This window comes from Oncorhynchus mykiss, chromosome 1 (assembly GCF_013265735.2).
Source record: "Oncorhynchus mykiss isolate Arlee chromosome 1, USDA_OmykA_1.1, whole genome shotgun sequence".
NCBI lineage: Eukaryota > Metazoa > Chordata > Actinopteri > Salmoniformes > Salmonidae > Oncorhynchus > Oncorhynchus mykiss.
Genome location: NC_048565.1, coordinates 31,818,826 through 31,842,058, shown reverse-complemented (window position 1 = coordinate 31,842,058; position 23,233 = coordinate 31,818,826). Strand labels below are relative to the sequence as shown.

The following is a 23,233-nucleotide window of genomic DNA, read 5'->3' as shown; positions in this document are numbered from 1 at the left end:
TAAGACAACTTCCATGTTTGTTTAATGAGAGTAATCAAGTGTAATGTTTAATTCGAAACACCTGAGAAATAAGCATGAAAAAAAAACAGCTCATGCAATGTCTTCACTTTACTTGTTTTTAATTCGTTGTCCAAGGTTCTGAAATGTGCTCTCCCAAGGACCCGTCACGTGACTTCCCTGCCTGCCTCGCTCAGCACCGAGCTCACTGGTTTCTGGAGATTTCACGTGAGAATACGACAAACCACGTCGCGCACACTGTAATTCTCTTCCTTTGCCAGTCTCGGTTTAAATTGACAGTCGGTCTGTTTCTTTTTTCTTTTTGTGGAGGAATGTGATAATCGAAGCCCTAACAAGCTCGTCAACGAATTTAGGATGATACATCCGTGTTCTTCGTTTTGTTTCTCTCTTTTTTCCTTCATGCCAACACGGTAAATGCAGGGGGTAGAGCGGACTGCTTGTCCGCAATCAGAAAGTCCACGTCTGTCTGGGGACCGAGTTTAAGAAGATGTAAGGATCAAGTAGCTTTTTTTCAACCAGAGTCTCTTTATCAAAATGCAGAAGGGAATACGATTTAATGATGGGCATGTCACGTACCTGGGTCTTTTGGCAAAGAAGGATGGTACGAGGCGAGGTTGCTTGAGCAAAAAGAGCTCAGACAACACTAAATGGCACACAAAGTGGTTCGCTTTATTACAAAATATGCTGTTTTATTTTGAGAGCGAGTCCAGCTCTCGACCCGCGGGATTATACCTGTTGGAGGGATGTGTGTGTGACAGAGCGCCGTCACCGAAACCCTCACAATCATCCAAGGAGTGTTTAGAAAAGCAGGTAGGAATAACACACATTCAAGTTCATAACATTGTTTCATTTGCCTTTTGGGGGGGAAACGACTGTAACTAATTTACAGGTTCATTGAATAAACATGAGTGATGCACCAATTACCGATGTACAGATATCCTCATTGTGAGGTTGAAAACAGGTGATCATGTGAATCAGACGGTTCAATGTTATCAGTGCATGTAACGGATCTTTTTTTTAAAGAGTAGTCTAGCCTACTTGAAGTATTGCCATGATTTATGTTTTTTTTCCTATTCCTCTTTATCCACAGCAATTATTAACATTCCAATCCAGCGGAATTATAACCTACTGTAGGCCTATATCAGATTAAATTCAGAGCCGTTTGCTCAGTGTGCGTGTGTTATGTAATCTGTGCATCGGATTAATGATTCCATTATCAACACCAAATTGAATACCGAGCTACCTCGCGATTTTGCTGCATTGTGCCTTCATCGGGTTTGTTTATTTGAGACAACAATACAATAGCAACTAATTGGAAATTATGGATTTATAGAAATGTATAAATCCCTTCATCTAAATTGCCTACATAGTCTAAAGGCATATGTGTTTTTAAATGTGGTTGATCTGGACATATTATTGTGCAACCAACGTAATGTTATCTCACTGATATACAGTCAAGTTTGGTGATACTGTTTTTTTTTTCAGGAAAATTGCGCTAAAGAAAAAAGGTATAGCATCTCAGAGTCGCCATCTTGTGGAACATGGACGTAATACCACTGTTTGACGTATTGATTTAACTCTCCCAGACTCGCACTGATATTAATAGCATCCTACCTTGGCAACTGCGTCTGCAGCAAATAGTGTTTAATAACAAGGCCTATTTCAAGCGAGCATTGGGGTCATCATCACTAGTGTTTTTATGTTTTGAGACATTGCATTTTGCTCTCAAAGAAATGGGTGGAGTTATTCCTTGGGATCAGTGAATGGTAGGATGAGGTTGTTCAGATCTGGAAGAAAAAAATAAAACGTAATCATTTGTCTTGATTGGCTACCCACTGTAAGCCTATTAATAATATACAGTAAGCCAGGGTCTGTAATATTTCCAGTACTTTCAACTAATGAAACATACCCATTGATGTGGAAGAATATGATTTATAATGCTGGAGTAAAACTGTAGAAGTAGACACCATAAGATACTACGTTCTTACTTCAAATAAGATGGTTAATTGATATCCTTCATTTTCTTATATGGCTCAACTTGTTTCACATTTCTTACAGAAAAACAGTAATGAAAAATAGAATACAAAATGGTGCTGTAATCCTGGTGTTCTCTATTACCGATATAGGATAGTTAGAACTATTGTGCACATGAAAGAAGATGTAATGATTGTGGAATATTTTGTGTGTAGGATCATTGGATTGAGGCTATATCTGTGAGTGGTTCTGTTTGTGTCTGTTTTGTTCAGTCTGCAGTCCCTATCCATGACTCTATAGGGCTGCAGTCCAAAGAGAGTCCAGGCCTTTCCTGTGAACAGCTGTCCCTGTGCTGACAAAGCAGTATGTGGCATAGTGGCTAATATTTTGCTCTCCCAGTCCCCTCAAAGGAGAATGAAAACTCCTCATATCACAAACGTGCAAATTGTTACAGAGGAATTTGTCAGGAATTTCCTTGTTTTGATCCATCCTGTTCATCGTGATTATCTGATGGCTATCTAAAACAGAGATTTTGATGTTGTTTTGATAGTGTCTGTAGAGTCTGTATTTGAAGGATTGATCCATTCCCACCTGTCTCGCTTCATAGCTGCCAGAGTCAACAAGCTCTGTTCACAACTTAATCTGTGTTACATAGTTCAGATTGTATTTGTCACACCCAATTGCATCCTACTACCTTCTCCAAGCCAACATACATTACTGCTTATAGCAGTTATTTATTAGAAAACAAAAACACCACCACACTGTCACATATACTACTGTGAGTGAGTGTTCATTGGTCAGTCCGTGTTCATTTGGTAAAATATGAGAAATATATTATAAATTATATGTAATTATTTAATATACAGATGCCTAATCTTCATTAGATCACTCTTTTGTTGCTGAGAATTATTTTAAACTTGTAGTGTATTCAATGTTTAAAAAGGCTTCTTTTGTAATTTCCACTTTAAAATGTCAGAATTGATTTGCCCTAACGAAAAATGTATCAACCCCTACACAAAATGTAAATGAATTATAATCCACATAATAATTCACATTTCCTATTGCTGCAGGTATATTTTCCTGCTGTAGCAAACTGGCTCAAATTAAGTTATGGGATCTGTAGAAGAATGAGCTGTATTTTTATGTCTTATGAGTATAAGAGACCATTCAACTTGTTTGCACACCAGCAAGTTTATCCTGAATGATAGGATATAGGATGGCACAGAGACAATCAACAGTCTAAATCTGTGACAACCCTAGGATTTAGAGAAGTAGACTTTTAATGATAATCTTCAATAGTCATGTTATGCCGGTTTGTAATGAACATTATCTATACTATTCATACAAACTGTATCATATTTATATCACTCCCATTTCTGCCCTCACACATTGGCAGATTTACATGAAATTTTACTGAAGTGAACTGCAATGATGCAGGTCGTTGTGAAGTTTGACAGCTTTAGTGGCCACCATATTGATGAGAGCGCAGAAAGACAGAGGTGCCAGTGCTTTCTAAAGAGAGCATTAATGCCCAAGGACGTCTTGCCTTTCTCATATTGCATCAAAATCAGGTGTTTAAATGACCTTTTAACTGTCACTACAGTTCTGGATTGAGCATTTATTCCCACATGTATGTATCCCCAAAAGCCATTATCTAAAGAATGCTAATGTATTTGAGCCCAAGGTTCCTATGGCAACCTTATTTGCATCTAAAATAATGATGTGTGGAAGGGCTCGGGGACTGCAGAGAGTGTGTCGTCGCGACTCCCTTCCCCTATTAATACAACCAATCGCTATCTGTGCTAAATTTGTTCCTTGCAGTATCTCGTAGGGGTCAGGGCCCATTTATAGAAAAACACAGTCACTCCTCTTTGGAGAACAGCAATATTTTCTAGCATTCCGCAGCCAGTGATGACTTTGAGGTAGCTGAATGAGTGGATGACACTCAAAGCCAGACAGAATATTGGGACTTTTTATTGCTATGAGCAAAAAGATGTAGTAGATTGCCTCTATACAGTATATTTTACCACTTCAGTTCTCCAACATTGTGCATCATTATATGGCAGGATAATATGTGACTTGCTAATGCTATGCTAATTCACACGAAGCATAGATGGGAGGAAAATGATTGACGCTGCATGGTTGCTCTTGTGGACAGGTGGGATATTGTTTTATTACAAAGGCCTCTGCTCTGGCTTTTTTGTTATTCTGTTAGGGGAATGGGTTGCAGGTACAGGCATGTAGCAGATGTTGGTTTAGGCTGTATCACAACATTGACTCACTTACTGGTGACTTAAACCTGTTTATTCCTTCCTTGGGGAGCATAGGTCATCCACAATTTTCCACCAGCAGGCACAACATTCCATTATCACAACATTGATTTTCCAGCTGCATGAGAAACATGTTATTCATTACTCACATCTCCAAAACAAACAATTGTTCAGTTCAGATCATCAGGTGTTCAGCTTTGATTGTATATGTTAAGAAACCATTGAAAGTGTGTGAGTGGTATGACTCAGCCATAAACATAAAGCGCGAAGCAGGCTATGTGTTAAACAAGCCACTCTCCCTGCTCTTAAAGAGAGGATGAAGGAAAACTACAACAACAACAAGCATGCATCCCTGACACAAATAGATTCTCTTTGAAGGGAGGATGAATACCTAATGAATGTGAAGATGGAAAAGCATTCAGCCATGAATAGTGATGAGGTGCAGGTTGATGGGCACCTGTTGGACATCTGCAGGCCAAAGATAAGGCTTGGCTTTCACTCAACATGGTTGCTGCCAAAGTACACACAAGGAGTCACGTTTTTAACCTTGAGCGTGATTCCAATGTGTGAGATGTGATAATGTAGGCATTCTTTTCACAAGCAGCACTGGTCTTTTTTCCATCTAGCTATTTTGTTGTGTGTTTTGGTGTGGTCAGAACATATTGTTTTACAAGAAAATTGTAAGTGCAATTATATTCTTCTTTGAATAAGGATTATTCATCATATGTTAAGGGAGTGTTAAATGTACAACAAATGTGTAGAAATGGACTATATGCACAAAACAGTAGTCTGGCATGGTCTGAAATTAACTTTTGTTCCATCAGCTAATGTGATTGTGATGGATGGTGGATGGTCTATGACCTATGACATCTATGAGGTGACTGTGATGGATAGTGGATGGTCTATGATCGTGACTGTGATGGTTTGTACACAGACCTAGTGATGCTGGGGAATTCAGCGCAGAGAAGACCTGCTTAGTTAAAATGGAGTGAGACAAGAAGCGCTAAGAGCCTATCCATTCGCACAGAGTGGAGTTGCTAGGTAACAGGTAGCACACAGTTATGTAATTGGCAATGCCTCCAGCTTACATGTCTTATGGCTTTTCCTCCTGGGAACCAGAGCCATCCCAGGCAGCCAGGCAGTCAGGGGGAGGCTTCCTACTAAAAACCCCATCGATTGAGCTGGTGGGTGAGGATGTGGGTTTCCCTTTCCCACCCCCCTCTGTGCTGTTTACTCCCCTAATGTCAACAGTGAGAAAGGATAGATACAAGCTTAGATTGTGAGAGGGTTCATGGTTCCAATGATGTGTGTCTGCAGCACACAGTTTTTTAAGGGCCAAAAATAGTCTTCATATTTTTCTGGTAAAATATACATTTAGTGTAATTGTTTTTGTGGTGTAGCGCCTACTATACTGTGCATTGTCTGACCTTTTCATTGCATTTTGTGGTTATAACGTGTTATCTCATCTAGATTCCTATGGAATAATACAAATACTTTTTCTCATACAATGTATTAAAAAATAAAGAATACAAAGGCCTCCTTACCCATGCAATCTAGTAATCTGTTTACGAGCTAATTAAACCTGTGCTTTGTTTTGGTGTGTTTTAGTACTACTTCACCGTAAATTTCACCCATGAAAACCAGAAAGCCCTGGAGTTGCGTACAGAGGATGTAAAGGACTGCGATGAATGGGTGGCTGCAATAACACATGCCAGGTACCAGGCCTCTACTACTTCCGCTCTACCCAGTCAACAACTGCGTCAACACACACATGGGCTATTATTGATGCTTGCTGTATGGCTGGGTTTAGTCTCTTACTGTAGATATGACATGATGTACGGTTCGAAACTCAACTCTGTTGAGGTGTGACAGAAGTGTCATGCAGCATTAAGGCAAGCTTTTTGACATACAGTTCTGGGGACAAATCGTAAAGACAATCTGATAGGGGCATTGATAAGGTCTGTGCAAAGGCCCCCTGTTTGGCTTTTTTGTCTCCTGAGGTAATAGTATGTATGTAGCTCATGTTAAAACGTATTGCTCACATTTTGTTATTAAACTCTTGGCTGTGAATTAGTATTGAATGATTTCAGTTGAATGAAACAGGCTGACTGGCGATGTAGTTTGCTGTATAATAATCATTGTGAAATAAGCAGTGGCGTTGTAATGATTGGTGGTCTATTGTGACTGTGGATTTGAGAGTTAGAATACTAGAGTAAACAAGGTGCAATTTCGAAATGTGGTTGTACATCACCAGTTTTTTGCTTGTTATGTCATGTTTCCATTAACTTGCCCAGTGATTTTTTTAGTTTTGTTTTAGTTTTTTGTTCTCGTAGAAAATAGATTTGAAAATTGCCTGCTACAGTGCATTTCCATTTAACAATCTTGCGTCGATAAAAACATCTGGACGTGATGGCATACAACAACAAAAAAACTACTTGTTCTCAAAACTTACAGTGTCTAATAGAAATTAATTGGTTCAAGTGTTTCCATTACCCATTTAGACAAATTGCACATTAATAAATTGTAGACAGCCTGCATGCACTCCCACCTATCTCTTTCATGTTTCAGGTAGCCCGCAAAAGTCAGCATGGATAGAATGCAAGAATATTTGTCGTATTCTAATTATTGTCATGTGCCAATGTATCGCCACGGACCGTGCCATGGTGAATCTTGCACTCCTGTAGATCAGAAATAATTCTATGGTGAAACTTGCATCCAACCAACCAGAAAAGCAAGGCGAAGCAATTCAGCCATTCTTAAAAGTCAGGACAGGATCCTGCAAAGAAACATCATTTTTATAGTTGAACATTTTATTTAGCAGGCAGTAGGCATTTGTGTGCGGTGGAGCTTCATACTGTAGGTACGTGTTGACATCACATGCCCCATGTACCTTTGTCAGGTATGCGTAAGTGGCTGCAAGGAAGTCAGGCGCAGGAGAGCAGGTATTTGGTAGCACACAGAGCCTTTTATTCAGGCGAACCAAAAGCACAAGGCACAATGAACACGAAATACAAAACGGTATACATAACCCAGCGCATCCAGACTAACGTGAGCATACATCAAAACAGATAAACAATACCACACAAAGACATGGGGGAAACAGAGGGTTAAATACACAACACATAATGAGGGACAATGAGAACCAGGTGTGTGGAAAAACGAGACAAAACAAATGGAAAATGAAAAATGGAGCGGCGATGGCTAGAAGGCCGGTAACGTCGACCACCGAACACCACCCGAACAAGGAGAGGCATCGACTTCGGCCGAAGACATGACAACCTTAAAACATTTTCGGAAAACATAATTTATTCGAAAACCAGTTTCCATCATCATTTGTCACAATAAATAAAGTTAGACAAAAGAAAAATCCAACCCTGTCTAACAGATAAAAATGGATTCTCTATCTACCATTTCCATTATACACGTTGCAATGATTTTTTTTGCGACATTGCTTTTGTTGAATAAACCTGGGTCAACGAAAACCTGCCTACTGATAGTCACTCGATTAGCCCATGTCAGCTAACATTATTTATATAAAAAATGTGTCTATCTGCCAGCTATCTAAACCTGTAGTAATCGCGGTTGTATTAACGACCCGGCCCCCATTGATTTTGTTAGTCACTCACTCAGATATAATATTAAAAACTGCAAACATTTCTCCACCCTTGCCAAAATGTGTAGAATTGCAGAAAATATGCTATAAAACTGAGGAAAGCTAAATGGAGGGGATACGCAGAACCGCAAGCTACTATGGCCCCTTTTCTGTGGCCCCTACCCCCATAAAAGTTGCCCATTCCTGTTCTAAACCAAATGGGCCTGCTGTATTTTGGTTTCTTATCTGCCGAGACAATCTACTGTAGTTACACTTCACTGAACACAAAGGATATTAATATTTCATAGCACTCCATTATGTGAATGTGCATAGACCTACACACCTGAGAGGGCTGTATGGGTACAGGTGTGTCTGTGGGGCAGGGGTGGATTGGTGGATGTATACAGTCTGCATGTGGGGGAGCATATAGAGTCTTGAGTGTGTCTGGAGCTTTTGAAATATGTCTGTGGTGAGTTGCTGCAGTGTGTGTGAGTGTGTGTTTCCTGTCCACAGTTACAGGAACCTGGCCACAGAGCATGAGACGCTCATGCAGAAGTATCTCCATCTACTCCAGATCGTGGAGACAGAGAAAACGGTTGCTAAGCAACTTCGACAACAGATAGAGGACGGGGAAATAGAGATTGAACGGCTAAAATCAGAGGTAATATTCATAATGATTATTTCTGCCTCGGTGGGGCATTGTTATGTTTTTGCCATACTGAACAGGAAATGGATTGGAGCTTGTGTGGGATCTAGGGCAACTACAGTACAGTTAAATGTCTCTCAGGAGCACCGCTCAAGATTTCTAGGATTTTGTCATCTGAGTGAACTGAAATGGATAAGGGCTGTGCTAGTTGTTTCTTTATGTCTATCTTATTTGATCATTAGAGAGAGAGAGAGAGAGAGAGAGATTGGGAGAGGAGAAATGGGAGCGCCACTCTGTCACAAAGAGATGTGTGCAGACCCACTGGGCTCCACTTTGCATCTCCACTCATAAATAATCCCTCCAATAAAACTATGCTCCCTGCTGTATTCTTCAGATCAAATAGTCATTTTACTTTAATGTGCAAATGTGGGGCTTGAAATGAAATGGTGTGTTGAATATGCATGAACAGGGCTTTATTATACACGGTGCACCCCCCCACCATCCCACCCACCCCCCACCCCACCGTCACAAACATAATAATAAACTATATCAGTCTATACAAAGTAAATGGGGACACTTACCTTCAGACAGTTCTGAGTAGCTCCCAGCTCTTTTGTGCAACACATTTATGGCTTTTCAATGTACAGCAGCACAGTATCGCACAGTACATCTGCATTTCTAACCAATGGAAATGAGTGCTGATGTAGAGATATCAGCCAGGTGAATAGAGTTAGTATATCCACCACCACTACCACATGTCAGAGCTGGCAGCTCTGATAGCCTCTAATCTCATTTGACACAGTCACTTTGTTAATACGCTGGCAAGTGAGGAGGAAACTTGGAGAGCAGGTTGTGAGTGATGATGACTGGTCTATCCTGTCTGTGGATGTTCTCTTTGGCAGCTTTCCGGGCTGCACAAAGACAACGGGAAGATCCAGTCAAGTCCAACAGCCGAACCCAGCGAAGATGATGACTCTGAACTCAAGAAAATCAAAAAAGTACATATTTTACACAAAATATTTTTGATTCTATTTTCTGTATATTTGCCAAAGTTGGGGGAAAATACTCATCTTCCATTCCCCACAATTCCCGTGGTCCACTAGGTGCAAAGTTTCCTGCGAGGCTGGATGTGCAGGAGGAAGTGGAAGACCATCATCCAGGACTACATCCGGTCTCCCCATGCAGAGAGCATGAGGAAGAGGAACCAGGTGGTGTTTAGCATGCTGGACTCTGAGGCTGAGTACGTCCAGCAGCTCCACATCCTGGTCAACAACTTCCTTCGACCCCTCCGTATGGCCGCCAGCTCCAAGAAACCACCCATCACCCACGACGACGTCAGCAGCATCTTCCTCAACAGGTGTGCAGCTGTAGATGATCACACCAAGCAAATTACTCACACTGCTGTCTCTCACCTCTCTCAGGGAGACAGTGATGTGACTGTCTCAATGCTGTAGGACTTTATGTTCATGCTTGACAACTATGGTCGATAATGAGAACATAAAGACAGTGAGATGTGATGGCAATATACTATGTCAAAGCCTCATTCTAAGATGTTTATTTATTTTATTTATTTAACCTTAAGAACAGATTATTATTTGCAATGATGACCTGTCAAGAGACAAGTGCAGCGATATAACATTTAAACACACTTGCACGTACAGGCATATTTGCTGTTTGCATGTTTGAATCCTTTTTACAGAACTATGGCGAGTGTATATTTTTCTCAGAATGGATACTTAGAGTCCTGTTGATTTACCCTTTTCTTTAGTGAGACCATCATGTTTCTGCATCAAATATTCTACCAAGGGTTGAAAGCAAGAATAGCAAGCTGGCCAACATTAGTTTTGGGTAAGTAGACTAAACTCCTTTTTTGGGGATCACTCAAATGGATGGATGAATATGATAATACTATGATAATAATATGCCCCAATTGTTCTCAATATCATCTGTCAATCTCTCATTCAGTGTCTCAATCTCTCATTGGTCCTCTCTTTCCACAGCGGACCTGTTTGATATTCTACTGCCCATGCTAAACATCTACCAGGAGTTTGTGAGGAACCACCAGTACAGTCTGCAGATTCTGGCCCACTGTAAGCAGAACCGAGACTTTGACAAGCTGCTGAAGCAGTATGAGGCCAAGCCCGACTGTGAGGAGAGGACTCTGGAGACCTTCCTCACCTACCCCATGTTCCAGGTGGGCATACAGTACTGTTCACTCTACTGTCTTCTCATTGCCTGTCCAGACCCTGTCTCTCACCTGAAACAGCTCTCTCTGTCCAGACCCTGTCTCTCACCTGAAACAGCTCTCTCTGTTCAGACCCTGTCTCTCACCTGAAACAGCTCTCTCTGTTCAGACCCTGTCTCTCACCTGAAACAGCTCTCTCTGTCCAGACCCTGTCTCTCACCTGAAACAGCTCTCTCTGTTCAGACCCTGTCTCTCACCTGAAACAGCTGTCTCTGTCCAGACCCTGTCCCTCACCTGAAACAGCTCTCTCTGTTCAGACCCTGTCCCTCACCTGAAACAGCTCTCTCTGTTCAGACCCTGTCTCTCACCTGAAACAGCTCTCTCTGTTCAGACCCTGTCTCTCACCTGAAACAGCTCTCTCTGTTCAGACCCTGTCTCTCACCTGAAACAGCTATCTCTGTCCAGACCCTGTCTCTCACCTGGAACAGCTCTCTCTGTCCAGACCCTGTCTCTCACCTGAAACAGCTCTCTCTGTCCAGACCCTGTCTCTCACCTGAAACAGCTCTCTCTGTCCAGACCCTGTCTCTCACCTGAAACAGCTCTCTCTGTCCAGACCCTGTCTCTCACCTGAAACAGCTCTCTCTGTTCAGACCCTGTCTCTCACCTGAAACAGCTCTCTCTGTTCAGACCCTGTCTCTCACCTGAAACAGCTCTCTCTGTCCAGACCCTGTCTCTCACCTGAAACAGCTCTCTCTGTCCAGACCCTGTCTCTCACCTGAAACAGCTCTCTCTGTTCAGACCCTGTCTCTCACCTGAAACAGCTCTCTCTGTCCAGACCCTGTATCTCACCTGAAACAGCTCTCTCTGTTCAGACAAAGTCTCCACCACTGATCACTAACAACACAGCAGCCATTTGTCTCACATGCCTTTGCTCAGAATATCCCTGTTATGTTTTTCATAACCACATAAACCGGTTGTTTGTGAAGTACAGGTTTTCATAATGGCTCTTTTCTGGCAAGGCATGCAGTTTCAGTGCAGTCTGCTCCACTGGGGTCTACTTTGGGCTCTGCTGTGTTGGTAATAAATTTCTGCTGATGACTGTGGATGTGCATAGAGCTCCCCACTGATCTGCTGCTACGAGTTTGTGTGTGTGTGTGTTTGCACGCAATCTTGTATGCAAGTGTGTGTGACTCACCTGCCCCTATTCATTCCCTGTCATTCCAGATTCCCCGCTACATTCTTACACTCCATGAGCTCCTGGCCCACACACCACATGAGCATGTGGAGAGGACGAGTCTGGACTATGCCAAGTCAAAGCTGGAGGAGCTGTCCAGGTATACCTGCCTTACCACCTTATTGCACCAAGCAGCACACAGGACACCTCAGTTAATCAACGCTTTCCTAAGTTGTTAAACACAAACGCAGTATGATAATTGCTTATTGTACAGAATGTATACACACTGACAAAGTAAATACAATGACATTCCAAATCTGAACCTAGAATCATGCATGATGAGGTGAGCGAGACAGAGAACATCAGGAAGAACCTGGCCATTGAGCGCATGATCGTAGAAGGCTGCGAGATCCTCCTTGACACCAGCCAGACATTCGTCAGACAAGGTAAGCCCTTAGAGAAGATCCACAAAGAAACCCCAGATCCCACATAAGGACACTATCATAGAGATGGATTTTCTGCCTCTCAACTGTTTGACTGCCAGCCCCTTTGTGTTCTCACAACTTCAAACATCCATAGCCCTACCTGAGCCTCCATAAGGGAAAGACTTAACCAGAGGGTTGGGCCATATAATCCTGTCTGTCTCTGAAGAACAGCATGTACTGAGAGTGGGCCGAATCTTTCATTTCCAAGGGTAATTAGACTGTTAGGAGGCAATACGACGATGAGTCAGGGTTTGTAAATGTCATACATCCCCAACAGTCTTTGATGGACGTTTAAAGAAGAAGAGGCAAAACATATAGAGAAATGGTTTAACCCTATAGTATGTATATATCCCCCCAGTCAGTGAACAGGTGAGGGGAGGCCTCTCCCAGTCTTGCAGTACAGTTGATTTGTGGTCCTCTCGTCACTGACAGGGCCCCTTGCTGTCTCTCTCCCTCTCCTGCCATACAGGCTCTCTCATCCAGGTGCCAATGAGTGAGAAGGGCAAGATCACCCGTGGGCGACTGGGCTCTCTGTCTCTGAAGAAGGAGGGGGAGAGGCAGTGCTTCCTCTTCTCTAAGCATGTCATTATCTGCACCAGGGGCTCTGGAGGAAAACTGCACCTCACCAAGGTGGGTGTGCCCTGGGCTGCTGAGCCTGCTATACAATCTCTCAAGATGCATCATTGACCAAACTCCCAGAGCTTAATGTAAAATCAAATAACATTCAGGGGATACAATACACAGATAAGGCTTTAGTTAATACACAGCAAATTGGCCGTACTTTTTCAGTGTAACATTTGTAGTGTTTATTCAGGTGTTAAATTAACACTCATGATGTGTAAAAGAACCCCAGTGTTGGTGTTAATAACCAGTGTTAAACCAAAAACATTATATTTCCCAGAATTCTCTAGTGCTGGTTGGTTTTTAGAATCGTTTGTTTCAATGTCTATGTTTTTGCATGTACATTGATTAATTAATTAATCTTATTCTACTAATCTATAAATAACATACACTACCGTTCAAAAGTTTGGGGTCACTTAGAAATGTCCTTGTTTTTGATAGAAAAGCGCATTTTTTGTCCATTAAAATAACATCAAATTTATCAGAAATACAGTGTAGACATTGTTAATGTTGTAAATGACTTTTGTAGCTGGAAATTGTAGATTTCTTATGGAATATCTACATAGGCGTACAGAGGCCCATTATCAGCAACCATCACTCCTGTTTTCCAATGGCACGTTGTGTTAGCTAATCCAAGTTTATCATTTTAACATCAGTCCAAGTTCATCAAAATGATGAACTTGGACTGGCAGCTACATTAAATAGTACCCGCAAAACACCAGTCTCAACGTCAACAGTGAAGAGGCAACTCCGGGATGCTGGCCTTCTTGGCAGAGTTCCTCTGTCCAGTGTCTGTGTTCTTTTGCCCATCTGTATCTTTTCTTTTTATTGGCCAGTCTGAGATATGGCTTTTTCTTTGCAACTCGCCTCTCAGCATCCCGAAGTCGCCTCTTCACTGTTGTCGTTGAGACTGGGGTTTTGTGAGTACAATTTAATGATGCTGCCAGTTGAGGACTTGTAAGGTGTCTGTTTCTCAAACTAGACACTCAAATGTACTTTTTTATCTTGTTCAGTTGTGCACCGGGGCCTCCCACTCCTCTTTCTATTCTGGTTAGAGTCACTTGCGCTGTTCTGTGAAGGGAGTAGTACACAGCATTGTATGAGATCTTCAGTTTTTCTTGGCAATGTCTCGCATGGAATAGCCTTCATTTCTCCGAACACCAATAGACTGATGAGTTTCAGAAGAAAGTTATTTGTTTCTGGACATTTTGAACCCACAAATGCTGATGCTCCAGATGCTCAGATAGTCTAAAGAAGGCCAGTTTTATTGCTTCTTTAATCAGAACGAGAGTTTTCAGCTGTGCTAACATAATTGCAAAAGGGTTTTCTTATGATCAATTAGCCTTTTAAAGTGGTAAACTTGGATTAGCTAACACAACGTGCCATTGGAACACAGGAGTGATGGTTGCTGATAATGGGCCTCTGTACGCCTATGTAGATATTCCATTAAGTTGATCAGCTGTTTCCAGCTACAATAGTCATTTACAACATTAACAATGTCTACACTATATTTCTGATCAATTTGATGTTATTTTAATGGACAAAAAATGTGATATTCTTTCAAAAGCAAGGACATTTCTAAGTGACCCTAAACCTTTGAACGCTAGTGTACATTTTTCTATACTCTTCCAATCTGATATGTGGACTTATTGCACCCATTACTGAAATGGTTGTCCAGTTAAGTTGGTTCATATGTTAGTCTTCCCAACCTTGCAGTCATTCATTCAAAATGTTAGATATACCCACTTTGGCTAGATTCCAATAGGAATTGCACATCACTTTGCAAGCTATCATAATGTGACTTTCAGGCCTGAAAACCTTGAGTTTCAGGCCACTGTATTAGGTTAAAACTAGGCCCTCAAAAGAAGGCCTTATTAATGAATTAATTATTTTACTGCACTGGGCTAATTCGGGTCACACAGAGTGTTTCTTGGTAGTCTTAAACAAATCTACTTTGTAACAAAAGTATACACCTTAGAGAAGATCCACAAAGGAACCCCAGATCCCACATAAGGACACTATCATAGAGATGGATTTTCTGCCTCTCAGATCCTGTCTACTTACCCAAAAGTATAACATGTCAGATATAGAGTTCAAATGTGTACATTGTAAGTTTTTATCCCAATATTACACTTTATATACAGTGGGGCAAAAAAGTATTTAGTCGGCCACCAATTGTGCAAGTTCTCCCACTTAAAAAGATGAGAGAGGCCTGTAATGTTCATCATAGGTACACTTCCACTATGACAGACACAATTAGAAAAAAAATCCTGAAAATCACATTGTAGGATTTTTTATGAATTTATTTGCAAATTATGGTGGAAAAAAGTATTTGGTCAATAACAAAAGTATTTTTTTCTCATTTTGCCTGTCATAGTTGAAGTTTACCTATGATGAAAATTACAGGCCTCTCTCATCTTTTTAAGTGGGAGAACTTGCACAATTGGTGGCTGACTAAATACTTTTTTGCCCCACTGTACAGCACAGAAGACTGAAATAAAATGTAAAAAAAAACGTTTGATATAGAAACACCGGATTTCTGGTTGGTTTTTGTAAATGTTTATTAATTATGAAATGATGACAAATAATAATACAATTCCACCCATGAGGCCACAAAAAAATATATATTTTACCTTTATTTAACTAGGCAAGTCAGTTAAGAACAAATTCTTATTTTCAATGACAGCCTAGGAATTGTGGTTTAACTGCCTTGTTCAGAGGCAAAATGACAGATATTACTTTGTCAGCTCAGGGATGTGATCTTGCAAGCTTTTGGGTTACTAGTGCAACACTCTAACCACTAGGCTACCACCCCAGTTTTGGTCATTTGACTGTATCTGATTTCATCTGTTTATTGACCTACATGTGTTGAAAGTTGTTGAGCTACATAATAATGTCAGTGATATTGTTATTGATTATTCAGTAGTGGAGGGGATTCATAGAATGTGGTTGTGAGTGTGCTAATGCATATTGTTGTTCTCAGAATGGCGTGGTCTCTCTTATTGACTGCACTCTTCTGGAAGACCCCGAGGGGACAGATGATGAGTGTAAGCACCACAATGTTTCAATCCTACCTCACTGAAATATGGAGCATATATACAGTGCTGTATAATGTATGATTCCTGTATGCACAGTGTAAGATATGGTACAAGATGTAGTGTCACAATTTGATTGATACTATAGACTCCCTGCAAGGTTCATCTCTTCTTACAATAAGTACAATAAACCTCTCATTTATGCCATAGTAATGACCCATTTCTCCTATTCACCTCTGTTTTTGTTTTGTCCAAAGCCAAACCAGACAAGGGTGTACAGGACATGGAGCATCTGGACTTTAAGATCGTGGTGGAGCCTAAAGAAGGCCAGTCGTTTACAGTGATCCTGGTGGCCTCCTCGCGGCAGGAGAAATCTGCATGGACCAGTGACATCAGCCAGGCATGTCTGTTCTGCTCTGCATGCATTGCATCTGTCTCTCTCCAGCAGGGAGACACGGGTGTCTGTCTGCAGAGTGGCTGTACTCACACCTTTCCTCTCCCTCATGCCTTCTCTTCTTCTCTCTTACAGTGCATAGACAACATCCGCTGCAATGGGCTTATGATGAACGCATTTGAGGAGAACTCTAAAGTCACCGTGCCACAGATGATCAAGTGAGCCCCGTTCACAATCACAGCAAAACAGTCAATGAGATTTTCATGCAACAGGCAGATCTGTGTGATGTCTTTATTTGTGTGTTCTAGTGTTTTCATATGTGTTTGTGTGTTTTTCTGTGAGCAGGTCCGACGCCAGCCTGTACTGTGACGACGTGGACATCCGTTTCAGTAAGATGATGAACTCGTGTAAGGTGTTGCAGATCCGCTATGCCAGCGTGGAGAGACTCCTGGAGAGGCTGACAGACCTGCGCTTCCTCTCCATTGACTTTCTCAACACCTTCCTGCACTCCTACCGCGTGTTCACCAGCGCCAACGTGGTGCTGGACAAACTCATCACCATCTACAAGAAACCCATCAGTGCCATCCCAGCCCGGTAAGGCCATAAAGGAGCTGCTAGTGCTTTAGCCTTGACTTTGACAAACACAGTCAGCAAAATGTCTAGATCTATCTCATGCGTAGTGCTTTAGCTGTTTAAAGAAGATACATTGTCAGTGTTTTTGCATTGCAATGTCCCCGACACAGTAAAGAGGGCTGTAGTTAGGGCTGATGACGATAACATCCCCTGACAGGCCCAGCAGCCTCTGGCCTCCTCTGGCTGCCTCTATCTCTTTTAGCCCACCACTGATTCCCTCACAGCTCTACTTCCACAGCCCACAGTATTAGGTATTTTTAACCACGTCCTGTGTCTATGTGTCTATGTGTGTGTGTGTGCGTTTATGTTTGGATGTGGGTGGGTGGGTGGGTGGGTGGGTGCGTGCGTGTGTGTGCGTGTGTGTGTGAGGGTGAGGTGAGGTGAGGTCATGTCTGTGTGTGTCAGTGTGGTGTGTTCTGTGTGAGAAGGCAGTAATTGGGCCCAGACTCTTCTCCTGCTTGCCTAAGAGCGTCTCAGCGGGGCTCTGTCGCTGTCACCTTAGCAACCGGTCTCTCTGCTGCAGGACCCCACCCTCCCCTGGTCTGCAGAGGATCTATAGTATGAAATATTTATGGTCCGTGTTGTCGGCCAGAGCAGAGCAGACCCCTTCTCCGGCCTAGGATAGTGAGCCCAGCTCCAAGGCTCTTATCAGGGGGAGCTCCCTCCCCATGCCCACACCCTGCAGCATGTTCTCCTGTGGAGCCTGTCATGTCTCTGTGAGCCACCGCCACTCTGATGCTTGTGTCAGCAGCATGGCTGCTCGCTCGCGGTGTCACTTGCTGTGCTATTTATGGGAACTCATGAGGTCTAGAGGAGGGTGGCAGTGAGTGGGAGAGGTCTTCTGCAACATTGTATCAGATTTTTTTACTTTTATTGCAGAAATACCATGTTGCCTTGTGTTGTCGCTGTTGACAATGTATTGATTTCTATATTTAACACAGAAAGACATGTATAATTCAGATGTCTTAGTTATTTGCAACACACTGAAGTGCTGAAGTACATAGCTACAATACATTCTTCTGACTAGAATAAAATGTGTTGTTTTTTCCTGATGCAGATCCCTGGAGTTGTTCTTCGCCAGCAGTCAGAACAATAAACTCCTATATGGGGAGCCACCCAAATCCCCCAGGGCCAGCCGTAAGTTCTCTTCCCCCCCTCCTCTGGCCATCACCAAGACATCGTCCCCCAACCGCCGGCGTAAACTCTCCCTCAACATCCCCATCATCACTGGGGGAAAGGCTCTGGACCTGGCCGCCCTCAGCTGCTCCTCCAATGGCTATGCAAGCATGTACTCCTCCATGTCCCCCTTCAGCAAGACCACCCTGGACATCAACAAGTTATATGTCACCAGTCCCATCACCAGCAAGATCCCTGCTGAGGGAGAGGGCAAGACGGACAAGGCAGAGGAGACCACTGTGTCTAAACAAGGTAAGCCAGCTAATCTGCACTGTGGAGATGGGGGGATTTATGTCCTTATTGATGCTTCTAAAGAGGAATGTTGGGCTATTTATTTGAATATAGAATGAGGGTTCAGAATTGTAATTATCACAGGTGTCTAGAATGTGGTATTTGCTGACCTGTTTTGAATCATGACAGGTGTCTAGATTGTGGTATTTGCTGACCTGTTTTGCGCTTGGTGTAGATATTTCAGTTCCGGAGGAAAGTGACATTGACCAAAGCCAGAGCGATGATGCAGACCCAGAAACGTCTCCTATCAAGTCGCCAACCACTCCTCAAAAAAACGTGAAGTGCAAAAACTCCTCAGGTACATTGTGTCCCAGACAGCACAGTGGTGTTGTTATCACTCATGCCATGATACCAGAGCACCTGAATCACATGCTGGCAAGCTATCTGCATCGTCCTCTCAGCCAAAATACCATATTTGTGACCGACCGGCTCTAATCGATCTTATGTAGGAAAATTTGAAATTGCCTTTTTTATATTGGATAAAAGTAGAGACTCAGAGTTACAAAATGGTATATCACACACTACAGGAACAATGGAAAAGTAATTTTGTTTTGAAAGTTGGTCAACTTGTAAGCTCAGTTTTGAGAAAATTACCTTTTAATGTTTTGGTACTACTATTGGTACTACTATTGGAGAGCCCTCTTTGTCTACACCCATTCAGCATCTTTGTCTACACCCATTCTTAAGCTTTAGCCCCACCCATCTCTTTAAGGGTTGATCCGAATGTACTAACAGCAGTCAAGCACCCAAGCTAACTTGCTAGCTACTTCCAGACATCTAAGTGAGAGAAAACAGCTCACGGAACATTACTCGCCCAAGCAGACCTGGTTAGGCTGTTATGTTTTCGAGAGCATTGGTGACTGCAACTGTCTTGTCAGATTGTCCGTTCCTAAATTCAGAGCGTTTCGCATTCAGAGCGCATACCTGACGCTCTGGCTGATCCGAACGTTCTGACCTCACAACGGCAGTCAAGCACCGAGCTAACTGGCTAACATTGGCTAGCTTGTTAGCTACTTCCAGACACATAATGAAAGAACACCCCACTCTGACCATTTTACTCGCCCTAGCAGTACTGGTTACCCAGCCATCACAGTGGATCTGGGCCAGCTCCGGCTGAGAGTCAGACTCGGCCGAATCATGTGGCCCTAGTCTGAGCCGCCTTCAGCAGTATTACTTATGGCTAGGATGCAGGGATTGAGCTTGGGCCGATTCCGGTGTGAGTTATCTGGCCCAAATATATTACTTGGGGCTCGGGCGGATTCCGGTGATAGTTATCTGGCCCAAATGTATCACTTGGGCTCAGGTCGATTGGGGCTACTCTCTGGCAGATGATTACCCATGCTGCTTTATATAATTAACATATTCCAACTAGGCTCATAATTGAACCATTTTATTCGTATTTACAAATGGCATACAAGTTTGTTATTAAGGCACGTGAAAGTTCACATGTTCAAGAAGACGTTTCTGCCCAAAAACGCATTTTGATAAAAAAAACAAAAGAAAACGTTCAAACGGCTCTCCTGTCAAGTACTGACCCGCAACATACGCTTAGTTTCCTGAAACGGGTCACATTTATCAATGACTCAAACGGCTCTCCTGTCAAGTACTGACCCGCAACATACGCTTAGTTTCCTGAAACGGGTCACATTTATCAATGACTCAAACGGCTCTCCTGTCAAGTACTGACCCGCAACATACGCTTAGTTTCCTGAAACGGGTCACATTTATCAATGACTCAAACGGCTCTCCTGTCAAGTACTGACCCGCAACATACGCTTAGTTTCCTGAAACGGGTCACATTTATCAATGACTCAAACGGCTCTCCTGTCAAGTACTGACCCGCAACATACGCTTAGTTTCCTGTTTCCTCTGTTAAACAGAGTCAGTGATACGAAATCAAAACATACAGTTTTAAGGGGTTGTTACTTTTATTTATTTATTTATTTATTTTACCTTTATTTAAGTTGAGAGCAAGTTCCCATTTACAACTACAAGGCTCCCATTTACAAGTTCCCATTTACAACTACAAGGCTCCCATTTACAAGTTCCCATTTACAACAGCGACCTGGCCAAGATAAAGCAAAGCAGTGCGACACAAACAACAACACAGAGTTACACATGGATTAAACAAACGTACAGTCAATAACACAATAGAAAAGTCTATATACAGTGTGCGCAAATGAGGTAAGATTAGGGAGGTAAGGCAATAAATAGGCTGTAGTGGCGAACTAATTACAATTTAGCAATTAAACACTGGAGTGATAGATGTGCAGAAGATGAATGTGCGAGTAGAGATACTGGGGTGCAAAGGAGCAAAAATAATAATAACAATATGGGGATGAGGTAGTTGGATGGGCTATTTGCAGATTGGCTATGTACATGTGCAATGATCTGTAAGCTGCTCTGACAGCTGATGCGTAAAGTTAGTGAGGGAGATTTCAGTCTCCAGCATCAGTGATTTTTGCAATTCGTTCCAGTCATTGGCAGCAGGGAATTGGAAGGAAACGCAGCCAAAGGAGGAATTAGGTTTGGGGGTGACCAGTGAAATATACCTGTTGCTAAGGTGAACAGTGAGCTGAGATAAGGCGGGGCTTTAACTAACAAAGACTTACAGATGACCTGGAGCCAGTGGGTTTGGCGACGAATATGAAGCAAGGGCCAATCAACGAGAGCATACAGGTCGCAGTAGGGGGTAGTATATGGGGCGTTGGTGACAAAACGGATGGCACTGGGATAGACTGCATACAATTTGCTGAGTAGAGTGTTGGAGGCTATTTTGTAAATTACATCGCCGAAGTCAAGGATTGGTAGGATGGTCAGTTTTACTAAGGTATGTTTGGCAGCATGAGTGAAGGAGGCTTTGTTGCGAAATAGGAAGCCGATTCTAGATTTAATTTTGGATTGGAGATGATTAATGTGAGTCTGGAAGGAGAGTTTACAGTCTAACCAGACACCTAGCTAGGTATTTGTAGTTGTCCACATATTCTAGGTCAGAACCGTCCAGAGTAGTGATGCTGGACGGGCGGGCAGGTGCGGGCAGCGATCGGATGAAGAGCATGCATTTAGTTTTGCTTGCATTTAAGAGCAGTTGGAGGCCACGGAAGGAGAGTTGTATGGCATTGAAGCTTGTCTGGAGGTTAGTTGGTGTCGTCTGCATAGAGGTGGATCAGAGAATCATCATTGATGTATACAGAGAAAAGAGGGCGTGAGAATTGAATTGAATGGGTCGATGAATACGGCTGCATAGTATTGTCTTTTATTGATGGCGGTTATGATATCGTTTAGGACCTTGAGCGTGGCTGAGGTGCACCCATGACCAGCTCGGAAACCAGATTGCATAGCGGAAGGTAGGTGGTAGAGAAGGTAGAGAAGGTACGGTGGGATTCAAAATGGTCGGTGATCTGTTTGTTAACTTGGCTTTCGAAGACCTTAGAAAGGTGTAGGTCTGTAACAGTTTGGGTCTAGAGTGTCTCCCCCTTTGAAGAGGGGGATGACCGCGGCAGCTTTCCAATCTTTGGGGTTCTCAGACGATACGAAAGAGAGATTGAACAGGCTAGTAATAGGGGTTGCAACAATTGCGGCGGATCATTTTAGAAAGAGAGGGTCCAGATTGTCTAGCCCAGCTGATTTGTAGGGGTCCAGATTTTGCAGCTCTTTCAGAACATTTGCTATCTGGATTTGGGTGAAGGAGAAATGTGGAAGGCTTGGGCACGTTGCTGTGGGGGGTGCAGAGCTGTTGACCGGGGTAGGGGTAGCCAAGTGGAAAGCATGGCCAGCCGTAGAAAAATTCTTATTGAAATTCTCAATTACTGTGGATTCATCGGTGGTGACAGTGTTTCCTAGTCTCAGTGCAGTGGGCAGCTGGGAGGAGGTGCTCTTATTCTCCATGGACTTTACAGTGTCCCAGAAGTTCTTTGAGTTTGTGCTACATGATGCCAATTTCTGCTTGAAAAAGCTAGCCTTTGCTTTCCTAACTGCCTGTGTATATTGGTTCCTAACTTCCCTGAAAAGTTTCATATCGCGGGGGCTATTCAATGCTAACGCAGTACACCACAGGAAGTTTTTGTGCTGTCAAGGGCAGTCAGTTCTGGAGTGAACCAGGGGCTATATCTGTTCCTGGTTCTACATGTTTTGAATGGGGCATGCTTATTTAAGATGGTGACACTACCGTTCAAAAGTTTGGGGTCACTTAGAAATGTCCTTGTTTTTGAAAGAAAAGCCATTTTTTTTCGTCCATTAAAATAACATCAAATTGATCAGAATTACAGTGTAGACATTGTTAATGTTGTAAATGACTATTGTCGCTGGAAACGGTTGTTTTTTTATGGAATATCTACATGGGCGTACAGAGGCCCATTATAAGCCACCCTCACTCCTGTGTTCCAATGGCACATTGTGTTAGCTAATCCAAGTTTATCATTTTTAAAGGATCATTAGAAAATCCTTTTGCAATTATGTTAGTGTTCGATTACAGGCTCAAAATGGCCAGAAACAAATAACTTTCTATTATTGTTCTAAGAAATTAAGGATATTCCATGCGAGAAATTACCAAGAAACTGAAGATCTCGTACAACGCTGTGTACTACTCACTTCACAGAACAACGCAATCTGTCTCTAAACAGAATAGAAAGAGGATTGGGTGCACAACTGAGCAAGAGGACAAGTACATTAGAGTGTCTAGTTTGAGAAACAGACTCCTCACAAGTGGCAGCTTCATTAAAGAGTACCTTCAAAACACC

The 23,233-nt window shown here is 42.5% G+C and overlaps 1 protein-coding gene across 1 annotated transcript in view; it reads left to right on the top strand.

Moving 5' to 3' along the window:
- Positions 1 to 55: 55 nt before the first annotated feature.
- LOC110521239 (ras-specific guanine nucleotide-releasing factor 1-like) overlaps positions 56 to 23,233 on the top strand; it is a 33,092-nt gene continuing 9,914 nt past the window's right edge. Inside the window, exons 1-16 of the mRNA XM_021598687.2 lie at positions 56 to 828; positions 5,871 to 5,977; positions 8,368 to 8,515; positions 9,403 to 9,498; positions 9,604 to 9,857; positions 10,269 to 10,348; positions 10,501 to 10,694; positions 11,910 to 12,019; positions 12,187 to 12,305; positions 12,814 to 12,974; positions 15,949 to 16,012; positions 16,258 to 16,400; positions 16,530 to 16,612; positions 16,740 to 16,988; positions 18,085 to 18,455; positions 18,670 to 18,792. Of these exons, the coding sequence (XP_021454362.1) occupies positions 553 to 828; positions 5,871 to 5,977; positions 8,368 to 8,515; positions 9,403 to 9,498; positions 9,604 to 9,857; positions 10,269 to 10,348; positions 10,501 to 10,694; positions 11,910 to 12,019; positions 12,187 to 12,305; positions 12,814 to 12,974; positions 15,949 to 16,012; positions 16,258 to 16,400; positions 16,530 to 16,612; positions 16,740 to 16,988; positions 18,085 to 18,455; positions 18,670 to 18,792 (2,578 nt within the window). The 5' untranslated portion in view covers positions 56 to 552. The remainder of the gene's footprint in view (positions 829 to 5,870; positions 5,978 to 8,367; positions 8,516 to 9,402; positions 9,499 to 9,603; positions 9,858 to 10,268; positions 10,349 to 10,500; positions 10,695 to 11,909; positions 12,020 to 12,186; positions 12,306 to 12,813; positions 12,975 to 15,948; positions 16,013 to 16,257; positions 16,401 to 16,529; positions 16,613 to 16,739; positions 16,989 to 18,084; positions 18,456 to 18,669; positions 18,793 to 23,233) is intronic.